This window comes from Mauremys mutica, chromosome 1 (genome assembly GCF_020497125.1).
Source record: "Mauremys mutica isolate MM-2020 ecotype Southern chromosome 1, ASM2049712v1, whole genome shotgun sequence".
Taxonomy (NCBI): domain Eukaryota; kingdom Metazoa; phylum Chordata; order Testudines; family Geoemydidae; genus Mauremys; species Mauremys mutica.
Window position 1 is genome coordinate 367575013 of NC_059072.1, and position 25141 is coordinate 367600153.

General features: G+C 45.5%; 2 protein-coding genes across 2 annotated transcripts; both read left to right on the forward strand.

Annotated features, from left to right (window-relative positions):
- Nucleotides 1-11240: 11240 nt before the first annotated feature.
- On the forward strand, nt 11241-12191 carry LOC123362759 (olfactory receptor 52R1-like). The gene has a single exon (XM_045003235.1). The coding sequence runs from the start codon at nt 11244-11246 to the stop codon at nt 12189-12191; it is 948 nt and encodes a 315-aa protein (XP_044859170.1). The 5' UTR covers nt 11241-11243.
- An 11921-nt stretch (nt 12192-24112) lies between these two features.
- LOC123362763 (olfactory receptor 52R1-like) lies at nt 24113-25141 on the forward strand. The gene has a single exon (XM_045003250.1). The coding sequence runs from the start codon at nt 24113-24115 to the stop codon at nt 25139-25141; it is 1029 nt and encodes a 342-aa protein (XP_044859185.1).

Genomic DNA, 25141 nt, shown 5'->3' on the forward strand with positions numbered 1-25141 from the left:
TTTGTTAGTCTCTAAGGTGCCACAAGTTCTCCTCGTTCTTTTTGCTGATACAGACTAACATGGCTGCCACTCTGAAATTTGTTTACATGGTTAACATCTAACAAGATATAAGTAAACACATGCAGTTAGTAATACCTCTAAGTCTCTAACAATAGAGGTCTGCAATTCAAAGGTCTAGTCCATTTACCACAGCTATGTTAGCTATTTATAAGGAATATCCCTAATTAACATTTATATACTTCTGTAATATGTCTTTAAAGGTTGCATTTAGGTCAATTAGCCTGCAAGTTGCATTAACCTTTCTGACCATATGGTACACCTATTAACTGACATTTAATTATATAAACAGTCTCTATCCTTACGTTTTTGTACTTTTCCTGTACTCTTCGCTCATGTGCCTTGCGCTCAGAAGTAGGAGGCTGGGGCAGAGCTATCTGTCTATAAATAGGTTGGTCACTACAGACTATCAGCCCCTAATGAGATCTCGCCCGGACAGAAGAAAGGAGTAACTGCATTCTAGATAAAAACAGGTTTATCCAGCTTCTCTACAGAGGGGTGGGCATGGAAGGAATGGAACCTCCCCAGAAGGGGGAACAGAGCGAAGAGGTGTTGGTCCAGCCCTTTAAAAACAGAGACTGGACGAGTCAGAAGAAGCAGGGCAGGACAAAGGCACAAGCGTGGCTGAGGGGACTCGGATGTGGCTCCTGGACACCCTAGAGGGTTCTGACCAAATCCCAAAGATACTCCAGGGTAGTGAGGTCCAGGGCCGCCCAGAGGATTCAGGGGGCCTGGGGCAAAGCAATTTTGGGGGCCTCTTCCATAAAAAAAAGTTGCAATATTATAGAATAATATATTCTTGTGGGGGCCTCTGTGGGGCCCGGGGCCTGGGGAAAATTGCCCCACTTGCCCGCCCCCACCCTCCGGGTGGTCCTGATTTCATTTCATTTTAGTCAGAGCTCACCATCCTCACCCACCGGCATTACTGTGGGTGTAACACCCATCAAATTTAATTACTGGTCACTAATACGATTATCCCTGATGGCAACAAGGGTGGGTAATCACAGCCCCTCTTGCTATTCAGTGGGGATGTGGATAAAACCATTCAGTTCAACAGGGTGAGTCAGCTCTATTGTTCTCAAACACGTCTGAAACATCCCTGTTCGTTTTTTTTAATTGTAAACACATTTTTAGGGTTTTTCCCCCCCACAAGATTCTACAACATACATTTAAGCTTTTTGCTGTAAATGGGTCGCTTTTACACAAAGACACAAAAGCTAGGTTCTCACAAACTCCTTTTGTTTTATTTAATAGACATACGGCTGCTTGAAAGCAAACCAAGATGCTCCATGAAAACTTTTAGCTCACTTGTGGGCCACAGAAAACTTCTAACAGAATCAGAGATAGTCACAAAGCCCTTTTCAATAGATTCCTTTATTTATTTACAGCTATCAAGTTATATCATGTTTGTCCTCTCACCATTCTCTGACTTAATCCCTTTAGATTTCTTACAAATAGTCTTTTTCTTAAGCAGGGTTCTCTAACATTTAGTGAAGATCAGATGGTCAATATAACGCTGTAAGCAGGCATCTTCCGGTGTGGTCATTTTCTTTACAATGTGGTCAGGGTCGCCATTGATTTGCACAGTATTTATCAAGGTCACCCCTTGCGCAAAATGTTCTTGAGTGAAGCACAGACATTGCATAACATAACCTATTGCAATAACAGTGTTTAATAACACAGTTCAGCACACAGGCCCCGGAGCTTGCAGTTCATATCCATTGAAGTCCAAGTCACACAGTCATGGGACCACTGGCCTGGCACATCTATGGTACACATCTCACAATTTTCAAAAAGCTTTTCCCTAAGGCAGCGTTTAAGGACAGCATAAATAGCAACATGCACAATAGTCCGTGTGACTTTTTCACACTCACGACATGGCACTGGCTCAGTTAGTTTCATGCCAAGCCTCCTCCTATACTCCTCATAGCTTTCATCCTCGGTGTCCTCTTCAACAATTTGTATTGGCATTGAGCAAAAACAAGGCGGGCCCGGTTCATCTTCATTGTTTGATGCAATGCTCTCCAGGGCCTCTGTATCCTCTAGAAAGGCATCATCAAGCTGTTGAGAGATTTACAGAAAAGAAACAACAGTAAGCCCCCCCACTGCTCATTTTTAGATTTATGAAACCTCGGATCATTACCTAACCCCATTACACCCCATCCTCGACTGTTACTTCTAAATCATTCATTTACCCGAGTGACGTCTCTTCTGTTCCCCTTGTCTGCCAGGTACTTCAATGAGTCATGTTTGCCTTCTTCCATTGGGATGGACAACGAGAGGCCTTAACCCTCATTGTGGTGTATCCAAGTGGCTGGGTTTCAAGGTCATATACTGGCATATCCATCAACAGCTGGACCAAAGGGCCCCCTCGGTCACTCCCTCCTTCTCCTCGCAACTGTCACTAATGTAGAACTTTCATTGTGGATGGTTGAAGGCCCTCAGAGCTAAAACAAAGTCCAAAGTTCTTATGTGGGTGGTGAAGGAATCCGTGTTTCCTCTCAGCGTTTCCATGATTTCTAAAACACGTGTTCTTGGTAAGAGATGGCCTCTTCTTCCTGGCACTGGGACTTACAGGGTGTTGGTGCTGCACTCTGATTGGCAGAGGGCAGTGGGAGGAGTTCTTAGAAGGATTATACAACCCTGTTCTGAGGGGTTCATCCTGCCCCAGAACCTACCCCATTTGGTCAAACCCACTCTTGGGAAGCTCATCTGTGGCCAAAACCCCTCCCGACTGGTTGATCCCCATCCCCCTCGATTGGTCTAATCTCCTCCTGAGAGTGGTCCCCAGTGGCTGAAACCCCTCCTGATTGGTAGAGGGCAGTGGGAGGAGTTCTAAGAGGGATCATACAACGCACTTCTGGACAGATCACCCCACTCTGGAACATGCCCCAATTGGTCAAATCTCCTCTCATGATGGTCCTATGGAGGGCAAAATCCTGATTGGTAGAGGGTGGTGTGAGTTCTAGAAGGGATCACATGATTACCCTTGCTTCTGGTCACATATCCATCTTGACTCCAGAAGGAATACTCCCAGTGGTGGGACTTCTGGTGACAGGTGAGCAGGTCTTAAAGTATCATGGGGCAGGGCCAACATTTGATTGATGGCACACCTGCTATACTACTGTAAGGATAGGGTCCTGAGGATAGGATAGGGTCCTAGACAAATTGGAGGACTGGGCAAAAGAAATCTGGTGAGGTTCAACAATGCTCAAGAGATTGCTGTGCCACTGAATTCAGTTGCAATTGCAGTTGTAGCACTGGGAATTGCTGCAACTGAGATCTGATCTGGCTGGACAGAAAGTAGTGCACATTAATCTGGTTATTAATCTAGGTTAAACAAAGTCCCTGGCCATTATCATCAAGCAGCCTGCAGCTGCAAACTACCACCAGCTCAGTATTAACCTGTTTGAAGGAATTGCTGATCAGGTGGCAGCTTTGTAGACAGGACTGGAGGCTGTTTGAAAGATGTGTGTGGTCGTACAACGGTAGCTATTGCCCTGTTCTCTTCCGTAGCCTTTATGGGGATGTTGTGGCAGTGGGCTTGTTACAAATCTGCAGCTCTATAGAACAATGGGTACCCCAACTCCAGTGGATGGATGCAAAATCTGGTGGCTGAGGAAGGCTTTGGAACTCAAGACTGATATTTTCAGTGTTCATTCTCTCCAGCAGCAGCTCCATATCAAGGACCAGCACAAGATCAGGAGGATATTCGAAGCTGAGCCCAGCAACCGCCTCCATCAGCGCTGTGTCCATTTTGGTAGTTTTCTTTCTGAGGACACATTACTAGAGTGAAAGACTACTACATAGAATGCCACTACGTGGCCCGTTATCACTGCATGGATGTATAACTGGACCCTTAAACACCTTCCCAGAGATTGATCCAGATAGTGCTTGGTTTGAAAGGATGCTAACTTCTTTGGGGATTTGCCATGAAGATGGAGATGGTGGCTGATGGGAAGAATGGTTCCAAAGATTCTGTTTCAAAAGGTCTGTTGACCCAGTAATGTTTGTGAAGCTAAGGTCTGACAAAAAGAAAGCTCAGGTGCCACTTGCTGAAGAAGGAATATGAGAGGGACATTTTAAAAGGTCTCTTATTGCACCTGTGAAGGGTAGAATTTAAATCATACTTACATTTTCCATTTGTTTATATTTTGGCTTGCGCGCATGTGTGTGTGTGTGTGTGTGAGTGTGTGTGTGTGTGTGTGTGTGGTATAGACCAGAATGCAGTCTTTTTCAGGACATGGATTTATGTTTTATGTAAAAATACAAATAATAGATCTCACAGAGCTCTCGTTTTATAGATATATTGCTGTGATATGTTGTGCCACAAAGCAACACCCTGGCACCCCCATATTCACCTGTGTTATACATTGCAACAAATCTTGTCCAAAATCTGTCATGTGATGTGTCAGTGGAAAAGTTATGCTTTGCTGAATATGATAATCCCATCTGTATGCATGTACCATTGTTATATCTGAAGTTATGTATATTTATTCTGGCTCTGTATTTCAAATGTGTTTGCTCCTTTGGTAATTCCCACAAGGAACTTTACATCCAATATAGGCAGCACATTGTGGATGAACCATTCAAGGTAATGGCCCATTAAGAAACACAATAAACATTTGAAGAAGCTTGTCCCCACCTGATGGACTTTCCTGTTAATGTTCTAGTCAGGATATGGGTAATGGCTCCTGATATGACTCACTGAAGCAGGCAATGGAATGAGACCACCTCATGGGAATCTGGATTCCCTCTTGTGTCTGACCTTATCCACTAACTGTGTGGGGGCTTTGTTTTGGTCAAAATTCCCTCCACATGGCAGAAGTTATAACAGGGAAAATGGACATCATCACCTGGTGTCATTCCCCCACAACTCAACACCTGGAAACACCGTTGGAACAAAGGACTGAACTGGGGCTGGTGTCCCAGGCTGAAGGGATTTCTAGTCTGTTTATGAAAGATTTTTTGACTGTTTGTACCATCAGGGTGAGGCAATCCTTGATTCAAATCCTGTCTACTGTATCAAATTTAGATTGCAATTTTGTATATTTCTTAGGAAGCCAACTTTGATGTGTTCTCTATTATTTATAATCACTTAAAATCCATCGTTCCATCGTTATTTATTTATTTATTTATTACCTGTAACAGTGTGTTGTTTGAAATGCACAAGAGAAATGCTCAGGAACCGGGGTTGGTGCATTGTCCTCTCCACATTGAGGGAGACGAGGCTGGACAATAAAGTTACACCAGTCAGGCTTCTGAGCAGGGCAAGACAGTACAGCTCTGGTGTTCTCAGCTGGGAGCTTGGGGAAACTGGCTTCAGACTCTCATGAGTTGTTGGTTTGTGAGTGGCTGGATAAAGCATTCATGTAACTGCAGCAGGTGTGTCCCTGTCTGTCTGTGGTTGTGTAAGTGCAAGACCTACACAGTTTTACAGCTTGTCACAGCCTCAGGTGTGAGAGGGGGCCCAGATTGGTATACCAGAGGGCGCAGCGGTCCCCCAATTCCAGGTTCCAGGCCAGGGAATTCCATCTCACACACACACAATGAACAGGTCCTGGTAGATCATGAGTGTATTTCTTTGTTGTCTTGCAGTTAATTACTGATCGAAAGTCCGTGGTTATGGAAGGGGTGGCAGGACTCCTGTGTTCTCTCTGTCATTTTCTCTCTGACCTCGCCCAAGTCATGTTTCCATTTGCTTCAGTTTACCTATCTGCATAATGGGGATGTGTTCATAACAACTTGCCTTTGCCAGGTGTTTTAAAGAGCTTTCACTGAATGGTGCTGCAAAGTATAATGATAATTACGGTGACAAAGTGGGAATGTTCTTAATCTTTTCTCTGACTACTGTGTGGGTGCCTCAGTTTCCCTTATGCACTTCTTAAGTATCTAGGTGGTGGGATAAGGGGGTGTGATTGCTGCAGAGCCCTAGAGGGCCACTGTGATGCCATTTGCACGGAGAGTGGCCGATACCCTGTCTCCTGATGGCCTGAGCCTCTTTCCTTCAAGGTGCCAACTGAAGGTGTTAGAGAACAAAGAGATCAGGTGACCTCCTGACCTGGGAAAGAGATAAAGGCCAGAGGAGGGGCTGGGGGGAGTTTCAGTTTGGAGCTGGCTGGGGAGACAGGGGGAGGCCCAGATCCTGGGTCTGGGCTCCCCACCCCCAAAGGTGGACCTGACTGAGGGGTCCTGTTTTCTGTACCTACAAGCTCTGTTTTAGACTGTGTTCCTGTTTTCTAATAAACCTCTGTTTTCCTGGCTGGCTGAGAGACATGGTGAATCACAGGAAGTGGGGAGTGCAGGGCCTGACTCTGCCACACTCTGTGAAAGTTACTGATGAGAATTACTCATCTCTGATACCGTAATGATTGCCCTGTGTGTCTGCAGAAAGAGTTCCTGTCTCCCCTGATCTTTCTCCAGATATCTCTGTCTACTATCTACAAATCCATGCTGGGCATTTACAGGGTGTCAGATCCTATAAAGAGCTAGGCATTATGCCTAGTTTTCTTAATATTCAACTATCATTTTTAAATACACACAAATGCACAGAGCAGCCAATTCCTCTCAATTGATGAGAGAGCCCAAGAGTTCTCATCTCCCTTTGGGAAGGTCCCTTAATAAATGTTTACTCCTAAAGTGCAGAAATGCAGACAGGCTGGTCTCCAGCTTATCTCAGATGCTTGCTTATCCACTAGAGGCTGAGCGAATCCCAGTGGGATTACACAGAGCTATATTATGAACGGTGCACACACCTGTGTTGACTCACAGTGTGGGATACTGCTGCAGATGCTGGGTGACAGAGGTGTGGGACATGGCTACCTGAGAGGGATTCCCAGGAAAGACACTTCCATCTCAGAATTTGTAGGTACACATCTCTTGAGGAGAAGCTCACCTGCTCAACAAACATTGTGCAACACGGACATCATCGGATAGAGTGTAAGTCTGTGGTCTTTTCTGCTCTGCACAGCCATTAAACATCCCAGGGACCTTGCCAGAAGGTTTGAGTTTGCTCCAGTATCACTGGACAAAATGTCATTCTTTTCTGTTCACCCCTGTGCAACCCAGCTGATGGCCTCCAGTGCCAAGGTGGCTGCATTTCAGTAGCACAGGGGATCCTTCAGGTTTAAAGGTGTTAGTAGATGTACAAAGACTGTCACCTCCTCTTCTTGCATCTCAGAGTTCTGGCTGTTAACGGAGGTGGAGAGGTGGGGGGGCGGGCGTTACCTGACTTTTACCTGCTGGAAAGCATGGAGGTACTAGGAATCCTAACTGAACTGTTATGCCTGAAACACAAAACAAAAACAAAACACAAAAACAAAAAACTATTCATCTGGAATATGTGTGGCAAATTTTAGACCAAACCATTAAAGTCAGGCAAACGTATAAGCAACTGAAAATCAGTTTTTCTAATTTAAGGTGGAATCTCCATTCTTAGAGTTTTTAAGGCCCTGCTTGACAAAGCCCTGGCTGGGATGATTTAGTTGGGGTTGGTCCTGCTTTGAGCAGTGGGTTGGACTAGATACCTCCTGAGGTCTCTTCCAACCCTAATCTCCTATGATTCTATGTACCCGAGCCCCCGGTCATTTCTGTTGCCCTCTGCTGGACTTTCTCCAGTTTGTCCAAATACTTCCTCTATTGGGGGGCTCAAAACTGGACGCAATGCTCCAGATGTAGCCTCACCAGGGCCAGATAGAGGGGAATAATCACTTCCCTCAATCTGCTAGCAATGCTCCTACTAATGCAGTCCAAAATGCTGTTAGCCTTCTTGGCAACGAGGGCACACTGCTGACTCATATCCAGCTTCTCATCCACTGTAACCCCCAGGTCCTTTTCTGCAGAGCGGTCACATATCCAGTCGGTCCCCAGCCTGTAGCAGTGCATGGGATTCTTCCGTCCTAAGTGCAGGACTCTGCAGTTATCCTTGTTATAGCTCATCAGATTTCATTTTGCCCCAATCCTCCAATTTGAATAGATCACTCTTGACCCTATCCCAATCATCCAGTGCATCTACCTCTCCTCCTAGCTTAGTGTCATCCGTGAACTTACTGAGGGTGCAATTCATCCCATCATCGAGATCATTAATGAAGATGTTGAACGATACCAGCACAGGAACAACCATTTGGGCACTCTGCTTGATACCGGCTATCAGTTAGACATCAAGACGATGATCACTACCCGTTGAGATTGATGATCTAGCCAGCTTTCTACCCACCTTATTATCCATTCAACCAGTGTATACTTCTTTAACTTGTTGGCAAGAATACCGTGGGAGAATGTATAAAAAACCTTTGCTAAAGTCAAGATATATCACATCCACCACTTTCCCCATATCCACGGAGCCAGTTGTCTCATCAGAGAAGGCAATCAAGTTCATCAGGCATTCAAATATCTCATCAGTCCTTTTTGCCACAGCATAGCACTGGGAGCTCATGATGTCAACAGTGACCCCAAAATTCTTTTCAGGGTCCCTGCGTTCCACAATGCAGTGTATGTATGGGCCCAGCTCAACAAATACTCCAGATCAATCATTAGGCCTGCAGTGGTGTTCTCATTGTTACCACTCTGCCGATCTTTGGGTCATCCCAAATTTTATCTGCAGTGATCTTTTTGCTCCCAGGTCATTGATTAAAATATTGAATAGCATCTTGCCTAAAACTGATCCACATAGAACCCCAGTGGATACATCTCCTTTAGCTGACAATGGCCCATTGACAACTGTTTTCTGAGATCTATCAGTTAACCAGTTTTTAGTCCATTTTACGTGTGCTGTATTGATATTGTTTAGTGTTTATTTTTATCGGAATGTTTTCCCATACTAAACAAATATCATCAAGAAATCAAAGTCTATTGCATCTTCCTTGGTTCCCTTGATCAACCATATGTGGACTCAGAGTAAAGGATGAAATGGGGTTCATTTGGCAAGACCGGTTTTCCATTAACCCCTTTTTTGGTTAGTATTAATTATATTTCTAGGCTTTAAAAATAAATCCAGCTTTTCCATTATTCCCTAACCTTGTCATTTTTTTTAAACTTTCCCTTTATTCTTTTAATTATTTACATTTAACTCAGTAGTCTCCTGTATTTTTTTATTCACTGCTGCTGCCTGATTTTGTACTTCTGGTTCAAAATGAGATGTATGGCTGATCAGTCAGTACGTATCTCTGATGTTCGTAACTATAAGGTTCTACTGTAGATACTGTTTAACACCCTCCTTGACTGCTAATGCACTGGAAAGTATTTCATCACTTCAGGTGATGTGAGCACCTCATACAACTTCTTTCCAAAAGAGAACAAAACTGTTGGGGGTCGAATTGAGAGAAATGCTGGACTTTTCAGTCAAGTTACCACTGTTTATTGAATCAGAGTTGCTACAAGCTTGCAAGCCTTACTGCCCATTCCCCTCCTCCCTAACCCTGAGGAGTGAACCCAGAGGTTTACTCATGTTACCCTTTTATTGTAAGTATTAGCTCTCCCCCTACCCAGGTGGGCAGAACCAATCTCAGTCTTGCCCCAATAAATATTCTTTAATTATCCTGCCAATTCTTCACACCTGTTTATTGTTCATTCCTGTCCTGACCTGTTTGCCTTAGGGGGATAGTTTTTGAGCACTTGGATTTGATCTTTTGCAGGTGTGCGTACACCAAGGGACTTTCCGTGCTTGTGTCTGCTGGCTCTTACCAGGCAAACTTGAACATTTAGCCTTTTATCAACTTGTGGTTACAGGGCTTCCTGTTATGCACCTTCTGCTAGCGGCTTGCCAGCCAGCATTTACTCTTTGAACTTTACCAGACAGGGCTCGTGTCTGACCAAAGCAGCCCCCCGCAAAAACAATTTCTTGAACCTTTTCCCCTTTTCTGCAATGTTAATAAGTTGATTTTTCCATTTAGAAATTGGTCTGAACCTTTTCTAGAATCTCTTTAGTTCTTTATCTTTTTAATAGCCTCATTTTTGTGATCCTTAGCCCTAACAAGCATGGATTTTTCCCTGATGGGTTTAACATCCCTGATCAATTTTCATAATTTACAATTTGTATTGCTGGCTATTTACCATTTCCCTAGTGTATTATATATTGCTTTTCTCTCCACCCCGAATTGCAGCCTTCTCTTTGCCACTGAACCTGGTTTTTAGCCAAAGCTGTTCACTTTCTTGACTGTGGAATCATGGCCATTTAGATGTATATTAAACTCTTCTTCAAGAACTCCCAAGTTCCATTCCCATTTTTCTCTCTAAATGTTTCCTCCCAATCAATTTTCCTGATAATCTGCTTCAGATTTAAGGAATTTGCACTTCTGCAGCATTCAGTCTCTATAGATAATTACTGTTTGGGACTGTTTTCTGTTTGTTCATTTCAAAATTATCAGTTCCATTCATTTATTTTGTTCTTCTCTATCTATGCCTCCTTCTTTGTCTCTTCTCTAAACTAAGTAGTCCCAGACTTTTTGGTCTATCCGTTTATGGCAACCTCCCCCAATCTCACAGCCTCTCTCAGAAATCCCCTTTCTATCTGCTACATCATTTATAGAGATTGGGTGTCCAAACCTGAGCACATGTCCAGAGCAGGTATTCTCCATCCCATTGCTTAGGCATCCGGACATTGTCTTTGTTTTGGGCACTGCTGCGAATGAGCAGGTGTTTCTGTAGAGCTGCTATCAATGACACCCAGCTCTTTTCCCTGACGTGTGTTCTAGTGTTCTAGATGTTTCCCCGGCACATGTCTTGGAATTTTTTTTCCACTCTCAGATTTTGAGCAACCAAGTAAATGAGGAACTCCCTACTCTAGCCTTGGTTACACAGCATTAAGGAACAACGATGGATAACCAGTATCTACACTTATGTTTTCTGCTGGTGCCTATTAAGGTTTACCAGACCACGATATGTAGGAATTATTGATGCAGATATGGAATTAGCATTAGAAGGGTCAGTTGCTCATAATTCATTTTTTGAATAATAAATGTTATTTTTCAATGCATAAAGAGTGAACAATCTGCTTCACCCATGAGAACATCCACCAAAAGTGCATGCAGTGTCTCATATTTACATTGTCTCTCCATCCAGGTATTTGTACTGCAACCATCACCCTAGAGCCTGGGCACATAGAAGAAGTCAGGGGAGGAGATACCATTCTACTGCAGGTGAAGGAGACACCGTTCTCCCGCAGAGTTTAACACCTCCTCACCTCCTCCATGTCAGATTCCAACACAACCAACTTCACCAATCCCTCCACCCTCATTCTGCAGGGCATTCCTGGCCTGGAGATGGTCCATCTCTGGATCTCCATCCCCTTCTGCACCATGTATACCATAGCTGTTTTGGGGAACTTCACCATCCTGTTCATCGTGAAGAGGGAGCCGAGCCTCCATGTGCCCATGTACTATTTTCTCTGCATGCTGGCTGTCACCGACCTGGTCCTGTCCACAGCCACCGTGCCCAAAACACTGAGCATCTTCTGGTTCAATTCCAGGGAGATTGATTTCAGTGCCTGCTTCACCCAGATGTACTTCCTTCATGGCTTCTCAGTGATGGAGTCTGGGATACTCGTGGCCATGGCTTTGGATCGTTACGTGGCCATCTGCGACCCCCTGAGACATTTCACCATCCTGACAAACCACGTGGTGGTCAAGATAGGCCTGGCCGTGGTGCTGCGTGGCAGCATGCTCATACTGCCCTATCCCTTCCTGGCGAGGCGGTGGCCATATTGCAGAACCAACATCATTCTCCATACGCACTGCGAGCACATGGCCGTGGTGAAGTTGGCCTGTGCCGACATCCGCGTCAGTAGTTACTACAGCCTCTTTGTGGCATTGTCTGTGACTTTTTTGGATATATTTTTTATTGTTATGTCATATACTCAGATCCTAAGGGTCATATTCAGTCTCCCCACAAAGGACGCCCGGCTCAAGACTTTTGAGACCTGCAGCTCCCATCTCTGTGTCATCTTAGCCTTTCATATTCCACGTCTCTTCTCCTTCCTCACACATCGGTTTGGTCAGAATGTACCCCTGCATTTCCATGCTCTGATTGCCAATGTTTACCTACTGGTGCCCCCCATGCTAAATCCCATCATCTACGGGGTGAGGACAAAACAGATCCGGGACAGGCTGCTTTGGCTTTTTACTCATAAATGGACTTAAATATTTTATCATTGTGCTCTGGCTTTCAGATCAAGCTCCCTGCAGAGCTGGTTGGTAACAAGGGGCTGGGCTCTCTTTCCTGAGTCATCTTCTAGACAGTTTTACTGAGCTATGTCAGCGTGACAAACCAGGGAATTGGTCTGTGTATAACTCCTTAACTCAGAGGGTTACTATCTTTCAAATTCATAGAATCATAGAATCTCAGGGTTGGAAGGGACCTCAGGAGGTATCTAGTCCAACCTCCTGCTCAAAGCAGGACCAATTCCCAACTAAACCATCCCAGCCAGGGCTTTGTCAAGCTGGGCCTTAAAAACATCTAGTAACTTCTGGTAACTGGACTGCTAAGGCCCTGCCTTCTCCTCTAGCTCTTTCCCAAGGCCCCATCCCTGTTGCTCCCTTCTCTCACCACCCTGTCACTCTCTGAATCGTCTCCACCTCTCTCCCCCACCACTCCATTGGGGCTCCCTCCCTCTGCTCCAGGTTTGGACAGGAGCTGCTGCAGCCTGAGAAGGAGCCTGCAGTGAGTGCAGCAAGGACATGGTGACTGGGCAATCAGGAGCAGAGAGGGAAGCCATACAAAAGCAGATGAGGCTTGGGTATAGAATCGTAGAATATCAAGGTTGGAAGGGACCACTGAGCTATCCCTCCCCCCAAAGAGTTAGGAAGCAGGTGGATGAGGCTGTGCATCATACAGTTTGTGGGCCCTAAAGCTCAGCTACCGAGTCCTGAGGGAAGGTGGAAGCCTGTTTGGCTTATTTCTTTAGCTTTCAATTCCCCTTTGTTCCTCCCAGCTGGGGACGTGTAGCAGGCAGAGTCCCTGCAATGGGAACAGGCTGGGTGCCCTTTGCCCTGAGCCAGGCCTTGGGGGCAGGGTGAGGGATCATGTGTGAATGTAGGAGGACAACAGCTGATAGAGGCAGAAGGATCAGCCCCTGCATTGCTGGGAAGGCAGGGTGCTGGGCAGAGGCTGGGGTGGCTGCAGTAGCTCACAGGGAGGGAGATAAACAGCACAGCTGCCATTAGCCGGCTATTCACACACGTACATGGAATCTTATCTGGAACTACAGGGCACCCACTGCCCAGGCACTGAAGCTGAACAGTGAACCTGAGTCAAACATATGCTCCTCATGTTGCTTTTGATCACTTCATCTAACAGTTCTTTAGCTTGTCTGCTAGGCAGCGTTATCCCCATGCAATGGATGGACTGAGCCACGCAGCTGTCAAGGTTCCTTCCCCACTCTGAACTCTAGAGTACAGATGTGGGGACCTGCATGAGAACCTCTACGCTTAATTACCAGCTTAGATCTGGCTTTGCTGCCAGCACACAAATTATTTATGAGTCATTTGGGAAACTCTGTCTACCTCCCACCCTGAATATCTCCCTCCCCATTACTATAACCCTTCCCTGAGTAGCCTTGAGAGCCTTCTCCACCAAGTTCCCGGTGAACACCGATCCAAATCGTTGGATCTTAAAACAAGGAGAAATTAACCATTGGCCCTTCTTCCCCCGCCCCACTAATTCCCGGTGAGTCCAGATCCAACCCCCTTGGATCGTAAAACAAGGAAAAATCAATCAGGTTCTTAAAGAGAAGGCTTTTAATTAAAGAAAGAAAGGTAAAAATCATCTCTGTAAAATCAGGATGGAAAGTAACTTTACAGGGTAATCAGATTCAAAGAGCCCAGAGGAACCCCCTCTAGCCTTAGGGTCACAGTTACAGCAAACAGAGGTAAACCCTCTAGTAAAAGGAACATTTACAAGTCGAGGAAACAAAGATAAACTAACACGCCTTGCCTGGCTGTTACTTACAAGTTTGAAATATGAGAGACTTGTGCAGGAAGATTTGGAGAGCCTGGATTGATGTCTGGTCCCGCTTAGTCCCAAGGGCGAACAACCCCCAAAACAAAGAGCACAAACAAAAGCCTCCCCCCACCGAGATTTGAAAGTATCTTGTCCCCTTATTGGTCCTTAGGGTCAGGTGCCAGCCAGGTTACCTGAGCTTCTTAACCCTTTACAGGTAAGAGGATTTTGGTGTCTCTGGCCAGGAGGGATTTTCTAGTATTGCACACAGGAGGGCTGTTACCCTTCCCTTTATAGTTATGACAGCAGCAATAAATTGATTTACTCAAGATCACATAATGAGTTGGGGCCGGAGCTGAAAATAGGAACCAGGAATCCTGAACCCCACCACCATTGCTATGGCCATGAACTGGGATGGCTCTTTGTTAAAGGGCTTTCCCTTCCCCCCATCCCCTGGTTCTTGTCGCGCAGACAGAAAGCAGAAATCTGCAGTGCAGGCAAGGTGATGTTTATTGGGGTTAGTTCCAAGCACACATATCCACAGCTCTACACGCCGGCAAAGTCTGTTCCCCAGGGTTCCGCTCCCAGTTCTGATGCCTCAGACTCTTTATCGCATGCCCCCCTTCCCAGCTCTGATGCTGCAAAGCCTCACCTGTATCCCCATTCCTTAATCCCATTTCCCATCTCCTCCTCCTCCTTCTTAGCAGGCTCCAGATATACCATCAATGCACGCCCTCCGTCCAACCCCTTACAGCTTATTGTCATGTTCCCGTCTCGAGGGTCGTCAGTCGAGTGTTGTTGTCCCACCTCTTTTGTATCTCATGGGAGGGATGAGGAGTGAGGTTGGGCTATGGTGATGGACAGGCATTTCTTTGGCGTTTTAGTGTTTTATACTTTCCCCCCATATTCCCTTGCCCCTCCCAACCAGTTGCTTGACCTTGCTTTGAAAGAAGAGCCAGGAGAAATTCCAGTGTATGCTCATATATTACATTCCACCACACCCTGTAACATTTTAGAGCCATCTCTTAACGCTTTTCACCCCATCTGCTTGTGGGCAGATGTTTTATTAGATGCAATGAGTCTATTTGTGTGTAGTGATCAGTGAAGTTACAGTCCTTGTTAAACAGGAGGAATTTATTAAAGAAACAACTGAAAACTACATCCACAAAGGTTTCCACACAGTTCGGTCTTCTGCCTTGTCTTGCTTGTTTACCAGGGACCACACACTGGCTGGAATTCTACATAATGCATAGAGCCCAGTTGTTCCCTGCGGGGTATCAAATCAGTGCAGTGTGTGATTCTACAGCCCTGATTAGGGCCTTTTGGTACCAGCACACTAGAAATAATAAATAATCATCTCAATTTAATGCAGGAAAAAGATGCACACTATGAATAATTAATAATAATCTTCATTTAATGCATGTAGAGTTTGTGGTTCAGAGTTAGGAAGTGACTCTGGTCAGCCAGTGACAAGGTCACCCAGCGAATCCATGACAGAGCTGGGACTCTTTGCTCCCAGCTCACTGGTGTCTGCTGATGCTTTGTCTCTAGCTCATTGACTTGAGCCAAATCCTCAGCTGGTGTAAGTGGGTGCAGCCCTATGGAAATCAGGGGAAATTCCCTCACTAGAGAAATAAAGGGAGAGAGAACATCACACCTCTGTGCTGCTGCATGGACCATAAAAGACAGGTCTGAGAGACACTAAGCAATGGTTTGGCAGCTAGGGACTCATGGGCGATGTTCCTGGCTCAAGACACATCCCCTTCTTCTGTCTCAGTTTTCCCAGCTGTAAAAGGGGGATACCTCATGAAGTAGTGAGTAATACTCTGTAAAGCACCTATCTGTGGTTTCCATGTGGCACCGTGTCTCCGTGCGACAAAGCAGAGGATGCCAAATTCAGGACAAAGAGCTGAGAAATAGGGCAGACTCACCACAGAAGGGTGGTTATTCTATCACTAGATTATACCAAGCCAGTAACAAATGTAAACTTCTGTCTCACCGCACGGGTTAACTGGAAGCAAAAATACAGTCCCCTTAGGCATCCCAGGCCTTGGCTCACCACTCGAACACTGGACACCCGGATGAGCAGCAAGTGAAAACCAATTTCAGCACATTTAGAGTCCTTCTATTCTCAAGAGATCAGCCACTTGGACAAGCCAATATATGTCACAGATCTTACCCAATAATCACACTATTGCCAATCCATTAGTAACTAAACACAAGATTAAATAATAAAAGAAAAGAAGAAGAGATAAAAATGGTTAATAAATGGGATACATACAAGGGATTTTTCAGTGTTCATAGATCAGGGTCATAGCAGTGATGGAATAAACTGGCAGCTTGCAAAAGTCTGTCTGAAAATCCTTGTTCAGAGCTTCCTCTTTAGAAACCCAGTCCAGAGAAATAAAGACAAGATGGAGATGTCTCAGGGGTCTTTCCATATCTTCTGCTCTTGCATGGAATTTTACAGTCCCAAACAAAGCACGCAGTCCACATGCCTGGAAAATTATTGTCCCACATTAGAGTCCAGAGTCACACGAGCATATCACGTGTCCTTACATGCTTCGCTGACAGCCGTGAACAGCCATTGATCATATTCTTAGAGAGGTGTATTTCTTCTGTGACCCATTGTGTGAGGTAAGTGTCATTGATGGTCCATCAACACATATCTCTGTGGCCTTATCTACCAGATGGGTGTTACCCAGGAACACAACACATGTGTTTGATAAAAGTCCATGGCCAATATTCAATATTTCACACAGAAAGAGTATACATAAATTAGGACAAAAATATCATATTGCCTCTATAGGAATGCATGCTATGCTGTGAAGGTGCAGCACTTACCCCCGCAGCACCGCCTGCTGGTCGTCTCAGGGAATTAGCGTTTCCAGCCTCTGCAGCGCCCTCTGCAGGCCGGTGTCCCACTGCCACCAGCCCCCCTATCGCTAACAGACCCAGTGCCCCTTGTCTTTGGGGGGCTTCCCCTGGCAATACCCCCACAGTCTCAGGGTCTCCCCACCCAGGGGAACTGCCAACCCTCTGTCCCCACCTTGCCTCAGTCATGGGCTACTGCCAGTCACCATTTTGCCCTCGCTCACTGGGGCAGACTGCAGTGTAAAAGCCACTCATCATAGGCAAGTGAGGGTTGGATCTGCTGTCTCTGCCTACCCGTGGGCTGCCCCCTGCAACCCCAGGACCTAATTGGCCTGCCACTAGGCTGCAGCCTGGGGGGTTTCCAGGCCAGAGCTTCCCAGCTCCCTTGGCCTTCCCCCAGCCCTGCTCCACTCCAGGTACCTTCTCAGCTCCCTGCAGCCAGGCCCTTCCCCCTCAAAGCTAGAAAGAGTCTCTGCCAGCTCCTGGCTCACTGGCCTTTTACAGGGCCAGCTGATTGACAGGGTGGGCAGGCCAATGAGGAAGTCTGGGGATCAGGAGGCTCCCACCCTCTGTGTGAGCTGGGACTGCCTGAGCCAGAGCGGGGTTGAGCTAAGGAGACAGCAGGGGCCTGGGCAGAGCTGAGAGCAGAGACACGCCGGCCAGACCCAGAGAAGCAGCCCAGAGAGCTGAGCTGGGAGCAGAGCTGCTGAAGCCCTAACCAGAGGGGCCAGAGAAGCAGCCCAGGCAGCTGGAGGCCGAGCCCTGACTTTTGGGGTCAGGGCTGGAGCAGTCTGGAGCTGGGTTCAGTGTACAGCTGGGGAGAGCAAGGGAGACCTGGGCAGAGGGACCGGAGCAGGCTGGTGCCCCCAGACAAATCACCTTGCAGGCCATCATTGGAGGGGAATCGTAACCCTGTTAAGTGAGATTGACGCTGGGAAAAGGGCCCTGCCACCTAGAGCCTGAGACGTGTGGCCTCACCAGTGCTGAAGAGTGGGGAATAATCACTTCTCTCGATTTGCTGGGATCTGTTCTCACTAGGCCCAATACAGTTCCCCTGAACATATCCTCTGTTCTTAAAGGCCCAGCACATACTTTTAACAGAAAGGGCCGTGCTGTGCATTTTACCTCTCTTACACCCACCCAACAGCCTATGTAACAACCTATTCTTCATGCTTTTACTCCCCTACTTCCCCACTTTCCCTCTTTCTGGTTTGAGACACACAATAGCTGTGTCCTATCTTAAGAACATAAGAACGGTCATACTGTGGCCACTTCCAGAGCCAGTCTGTTCATAGATTAGGCTCACCCTTCCTTACCCATCCAGGCTAATAGCCATTAATGGACTTAACCTCCATGAATTTATCTAGTTCTCTTTTAAACACTGTTATAGTCCTAGCCTTCACAACCTCCTCAGGCAAGGAGTTCCACAGGTTGACTGTGCGCTGCATGAAGAAGAACTTCCTTTTATTTGTTTTAAACCTGCTGCCCATTAATTTCATTTGGTGACCCCTAGTTCTTGTATTATGGGAACAAGTAAATAACTTTTCCTTATTCGCTTTCTCCACACCACTCATGATTTTATATACCTCTATCATATCTCCCCTTAGTCTCCTCCTTTCCTAGCCTCTTTAATCTCTCCTCACATGGGACCCATTCAAACCCCTAATCATTTTAGTTGCCCTTCTCTGAACCTTTTCTAGTGCCAGTATATCTTTTTTGAGGTGAGGAGACCACATCTGTAGACAGTATTCGAGATGTGGGCATACCATAGATATATATAAGGGCAATACTATATTCTCACTCTTATTCTCTATCCCCTTTTTAATGATTCCTAACATCCTGTTTGCTTTTTTGACCGCCTCTGCACACTGTGTGGGCATCTTCAGAGAACTATCCACGATGACTCCAAGATCTTTTTCCTGATTCGTTGTAGCTAAATTAGCCCCCATCATATTGTATGTATAGTTGGGGTTATTTTTTTTCCACTGTGCATTACTTTACATTTAGCCACATTAAATTTCATTTGCCATTTAGTTGCACTAATCCCTAGTTTTGTGAGGTCTTTTTGAAGTTCTTCACAGTCTGCTTTGGTCTTAACTATCTTGAGCAGTTTAGTTTCATCTGCAAACTTTGGCACCTCTCTGTTTACCCCTTTCTCCAGATCATTTTTTAATAAGTTGAATAGGATTGGTCCTAGGACTGACCCTTGGGGAACACCACTATTTACCCCTCTCCATTTTGAAAATTTACCATTTATTCCTACCCTTTGTTCCTTGTCTTTTAACCAGTTCTCAGTGCATGAAAGGACCTTCCCTTTTATCCCATGACAGCTTAATTTATGTAAGAGCTTTTGGTGAGGGACCTTGCCAGAGGCTTTCTGGAAATCTAAGTACACTATGTCCATTGGATCCCCCTTGTCCACATGCTTGTTGACCCCTTCCATTTGATTATCATCATCTTAATTTGATTTGTGAGTTTCTTGGAGCAGGGGCTGTTTCTCCTGCATTTGTAAAGGGCCCAGCACAAAGGGCCCTTAACTGCAGCAGAGCCTCTGGAGCTTCCACAATACAAATAAAGATGATAGTTAATAAACAAAATAATCCAGCCAAATCAGGGCCTAGCCCCCTGCCACCCCTTTTGTTTTTAACTACAGATGAAGGGAAGACCATTTTTGCCAGATACAGAGTGTTAGTAACTTGAATATAGGTGGAAATGCTGCCACTGTTTGGCTTGGATAGGAGAATTCATTCACTCTCATTCCCTCGAGGAGCAGGCAGAGAATTCAGCTGTGGGAATCCAAGTGATTCCAGTTGGGGCAGTCCTGGAAAGTCTGACACAGTCTGGAACATTCAATTTCAATTCCACCTTTGAGAGACTAGGGGGAAACGAACCAAGAGGTTCTAACTAATCCAAGAGGTTCAAACTAATCCAATGCAAACATTAGTCCACTCTCTGTCCTGCCTACAGGGCATCACTCTTCCATGGGAGCTCTGGGGGAGGGGAAGGCCTCTGTCCCCAGAACAAGCCCCTGGCTCTATCCACAGCAACATTGTGTTGGTGTTGCTTTTACTAAGTCTGTTCCCCCAAAGTGACCCCAGTGACTGTGATACCTTGGCAGGTTTCTGAGAGGGAGCAGAAGTGGAGTCTTGGAGTTCACACCTCACAGGAGTGAGGAGCTCACAAACTCCAGTTAGTTCTGAAAACTTGAGAGGATGGCGAAGGCTCAGGATCCCTCTTCCAGTGTTTCCTCTGAATCCCACCTCTGTAATAAAAGGAGATATACCAGTCTCCTAGAACTGGAAAGGATCTTGAAAGGTCATCAAGTCCAGCCCCCTGCCTTTACTCACAGGACCAATTTTTTTTGCCCCAGATCCCTAAGTGGCTCCCTAAAGGATTGAACTCACAACCCTGGGTTTAGCAGGTGAAGGCTCAAACCACTGAGCTATCCCTTATCCCTGTAAGAGCCTGGACCACTCATCTCACCACATGCCTCAGTTTACCTATCCATATAATGGGGATATGTTCATAGTGAATTTCCTTTGATAGGTGTTTTCAAAATCCTTAAATGAAAGGTGCTGCACAGTGTGAAGACAGTTACTGATGAGAATTACTGATCTCTGATTAGCAACAGCACCATGTGCCTGCAGAAAGTGTTCGGTCTCCCCTATGTCATCTGTCTCCTGATCTATCTGTCTACTATCTTTCCATCCATCCTGGGCATTTACAGGGTAACAGACCCTATGGAGATGTAGTAATTGTCCCTAGTTTTCTTACTAACCAACTATAACTTTTAAATATACACAAATGCACAGAGCAGCTAATTGCTCTCTGACTCGTGTGGAGCCTAAGAGATCTCATCATCCTCTGGGAAGGTCGTCCCTTAATTACTGTTTACTCCTAAAGCTGGATAAAAAAGCAAAGAGGCGCAGACAGGCTTGTCTGCAGCCTGTTTACATCCAGATACCAGTTCCATGCTAGAATCTGAGGTAACCTCTCTGGGATTGCCCTGAGCTATATTATAAATGGAGCACACTCCTGTGTCGGCTCTCAGCGTGGGATGCTGCTGCAGATGCTGGGGTGAAAGAAGTGTGGGACACAGCTACCTGAGGAGGATTACCAGGGAAGACACTTCCATCTCAAAATTTATAGGTACCCGTCTCTTGCTGAGGAGCTCACCTGCTTGAAGACCCAGGGCAATACGTGAGTGATGGGCTAGAAAATAGGTCTTTGGTCCTCACCACACGCCATTAAACATCCCAAGGCCCTTGTGACAGTGAGGAGTTTGCTCTGCTAACATGGAGCAAAATGTCACTCTATACTGTACACCCCTGTCCACTCCAGCAGATAGCTTTGAGCCGTGAGGTGGCTGCATTTCATTTGCAGAATGGATCGCTCAGGATAAAAGGTGTTAGTAGATGTACAATACAAGACTAAATTCTGAAGCTGTGTCCCGTTGTTTGTTCAGACCCCACTGAGGCAAAACTCCCCTTAGAGTGAGAAACAGAGACTATCACTACCTCCACTTGCATCTCAGGGCTCTATCTCTTAATGGGGTCAGGGGGTTGGGGTGGTTACCTGACTTTTATCTGCTGGAAAACATGGAGGTGATAGGGCTCCTCTCTGGCACAAGTATAAGAATTTTTCAACATGGGCAAGGCATGTTTTCTCCCAATTACATTTCAGAAGCCAGTTGAACTGTATTGTCTGAAATTAAAAAAAAAATCAGTCGGAAGCAGACTTATAAGAAACTGAAAATGAGGTGTCCTAATGGAAGGTGTCAGACAGCCTTACCTAAAGGTGATGCCACCAGTACCACCTACAATGGCTCATCCATTTGTGAACCCCATTCAGCTAAGTGCTTTGCTCCAATATGTCTGTGTCAAGGAGTTCCCCAGGCCAAATATGTATTATGAAAACAATTTTCTTTTATCAGTGTTGTGTGTTCAGGCTTTCAGTGTAACTGAATATTCCCTTGTTCGTCTGTTATGAGACACAGTAAATATAAATGCTGCTTCTACTTTCTTTATGGATATATTCATAGAGTTTCAGGTTAGAAAAGACCATTAGATCATCCAGTCTGAATTCCTGGATAAATCAGGCCATTACATTTTATACAGTTACTCCTATCTTGAGCTCCATAATTTGTGTTTGACTAAAGCCTGGTGTGCACAATGATATTATTTCATACAATCATAGACCCACAGGATGAAAAGGGACTGCAAGGGACAGTTAGCCTAATCCCTGTAAAGATTCAGGATTTGTTGCATCTAAACCATTCCAGGCAGATGACTATCCAGCCTCCTTTGGAAAACCTACAGTGAAGGAGCTTCCATGACCTACTGAGGCGTCTGTTCCACTGTCTTCCAGTTCTTACAGTTACAAAAGTTTCTCCTGAGTTTTCACCTAAATCTGTAGGGCTGAGTGTTAAACCCCTTGTCTCTAGTCCTTACTTTTGTGGCAGGAGAAAACAACTTTTCTCCATATGTTTATTACAGCCTTTCAAGTATCTGATGACCACTGTCATGTCCACCCTCAATCTAATCTTTTCCAGACTAAACATATCCAGTTCCTTCAACTTCCTCATATGACTTCTATTCCATTCCTTTGATCATTTTTGTGTCTTGTCTCTAAATCCTTTCCAGTTTCTCTACATCCTTCCTAGACATTAGTGACCCAAACTAGTCACAATACTCCAGCCGAGGACTAACCAGCACCAAATAGAGTGATAGTTTCACCTGCCAGAACTATCATGGTATGCCTATGTTAATAGAACTCAAAACTGCATCTGCTTCTTTTGCAACAGCAAAAAAAATTCACACCCCTGAGAGATGTAGCTATATCAATCTAACTCCGGTGTAGACAGATTGAGGTCAAGTATACTTCCATCTACCTAGCTACCACCTCTTGGAGAGGTGGATTATCTATGCTGAAGGGAGAACCCCTGCCGTCGGTGTAAAAAGTGTCTACACTGAAGCTCTACAGCAGCATTTTAAGTGTAGACAAATCCTTAAACAGATCTTCCATTAAGGATTCCAGTCTGGGTTTGCAGACATGGGGAGTTGGACAATCCACCACATCCCTTTGCAGTTTGTCCAATTTTTTAATCACTCTCAGTACTAAAAATTTGGCCCTTATTTCCAACTGGAATTTGTCTGGTTTCAGCTCCAATGACTGGGCCTTGCTCTGCCTTTCTAAACTAGAAAGCAGAGCCTGTTATTAGCCACAGTTTTCTCCCCGCATAATTCTGTTTTTGATAAGATAAATAGATGACATATTTTAAGTCTCTCTCCCTCTCTTGAGCATTTTCTCCAGTCTCCAATCGTTGTTGTGGCTTTTTTCTAGAACCTCTATAGCCATATAGATTAATATAATTTGTTGAGGAAGAATCAACATGGTTTCAGTAAAAGGAGATCATGCCTCACCAATCTATTAGTATTCTTCAAGTGGGTCAACGAGCATGTGGACATAGGGGATCCAGTAGATATAGTGTACTTAGATTTTCAGAAAGCCTTTGACAAGGTTTCTCACCAAAGGCTCTTAAGCAAAGTAAGCTGTCACGGGATAAGAGGGAAGGGGCTCTCATGGATTGGTAAGTGGTTAAAAGACAGGAAACAAAGGGTAAGTATGAATGGTCAGTTTTCAAAATAGAGAAAGGTGAATAGTGGGGCTGTTCTGGGACCAGTCCTATTCAACATATTCATGAATGATCTGGAAAAAGGAGTAAACAGTAAGGGGGCTAATTTTCAAAGGATACAAAATTACTAAAGATAGGTAGGACCCAGGCAGACTGTGAAGAGCTATAAAAGCATCTCTCAAAACTGGGTGACTTGGCAAAAAAATGGCAGATGAAAATCAATGTTGATAAATGTAAAGTAATTCACACTGGAAGGCATAATCTCAAATAAACATATAATATGATGGGCTCTAAATTAGCTGTTACCATTCTCTAGCCTGGGTGAAGCATGGAACGCAATAAAATATGGAATTGGCTTTAGTAGGGTCAATGCTTCATAATTAATTTGTCTGAATAATGAAAATGTAATTTTTCAGTGTATTACTACCCACCAATCTGCTTCACCCATGAGATCAGCCTTCAGTAGTGCATGTAGTGTCTCATATTCACATTGTCTCTCCATCCAGGCATTTGTACTGAGACCAGCCCTGGGCACATTCGGAGAGTCAGGGGAAGGTACAATACATGAAGGAGACACCGTTCAACCTCAGCGTTGGACAGCATCTCCCCTACTCCATGTCTGATTCCAACACAACCGACTTCACCAACCCCTCCACCTTCATCCTGCTGGGCATTCCTGGCCTCGAGATGGCCCATGTCTGGATCTCCATCCCCTTCTGTACCATGTATATCATAGCCATCTTGGGGAACCTCACTATCCTTTTCATTGTGAAGAGGGAGCCGAGCCTCCATGGGCCCATGTACTATTTCCTCTGCATGCTGGCCATCACTGACCTGGTCCTGTTTACGTCCATCCTGCCCAAAATGCTGAGCATCTTCTGGTTCAATTCCAGGGAGATCGATTTCAGTGCCTGCCTCATCCAGTTGTACTTCATTCATGGCTTCTCAGTGATGGAATCTGGGATATTTGTGGCCATGGCTTTGGATCGTTATGTGGCCATCTGTGATCCCCTGAGACATTTCACCATTCTGACAAACTCTGTGGTGGCCAAGATTGGCCTGGCCGTGGTGCTGCGTGGCTGCATACTCGCACTGCCCTATCCCTTCCTGGTGAAGCAATGGCCATATTGCAGAACCAACATGATCCCCCACACGCACTGTGAGCATATATATGTGGTGAAGCTGGCCTGTGCGGACATCAGCATCAGTAGTTATTACGGCCTCTTTGTGGCATCTTTTGTGACAGGTACGGATGTGATTTTTATCGCCGTGTCCTATACCCAGATCCTCAGAGCCATCTTCAGCCTCCCCACAAAGGACGCCCGGCTCAAGACCTTTGGAACTTGCAGCTCCCATCTCTGTGCCATCTTAGCCTTTTACATCCCAACTATCTTCTCCTCCCTCGCATACCGTTTTGGTTTCAATGTGGCCCTGCATTTCCACGTTCTCTTTGCCAACGTGTACCTATTGGTGCCACCCATGCTAAATCCCATCATCTATGGGATGAGGACCAAACAGATCCGGGGCAGGCTGCTCCGGCTCTTTACGCATAAAGGAGCTAAAGTTTTCTCCTGGTGCCCTGGCTCTCAGACCAAGCTCCGTGCAGAGCTGTCTGGTAACATAGTGCTGGACCCTCTTCCCTGA

Excerpts from the sequence above, each read along its gene's own strand:
- LOC123362763 (XM_045003250.1), top strand. The coding sequence starts at position 24,113 with ATGTCTGATTCCAACACAACCGACTTCACCAACCCCTCCACCTTCATC.
- LOC123362759 (XM_045003235.1), top strand. The coding sequence starts at position 11,244 with ATGTCAGATTCCAACACAACCAACTTCACCAATCCCTCCACCCTCATT.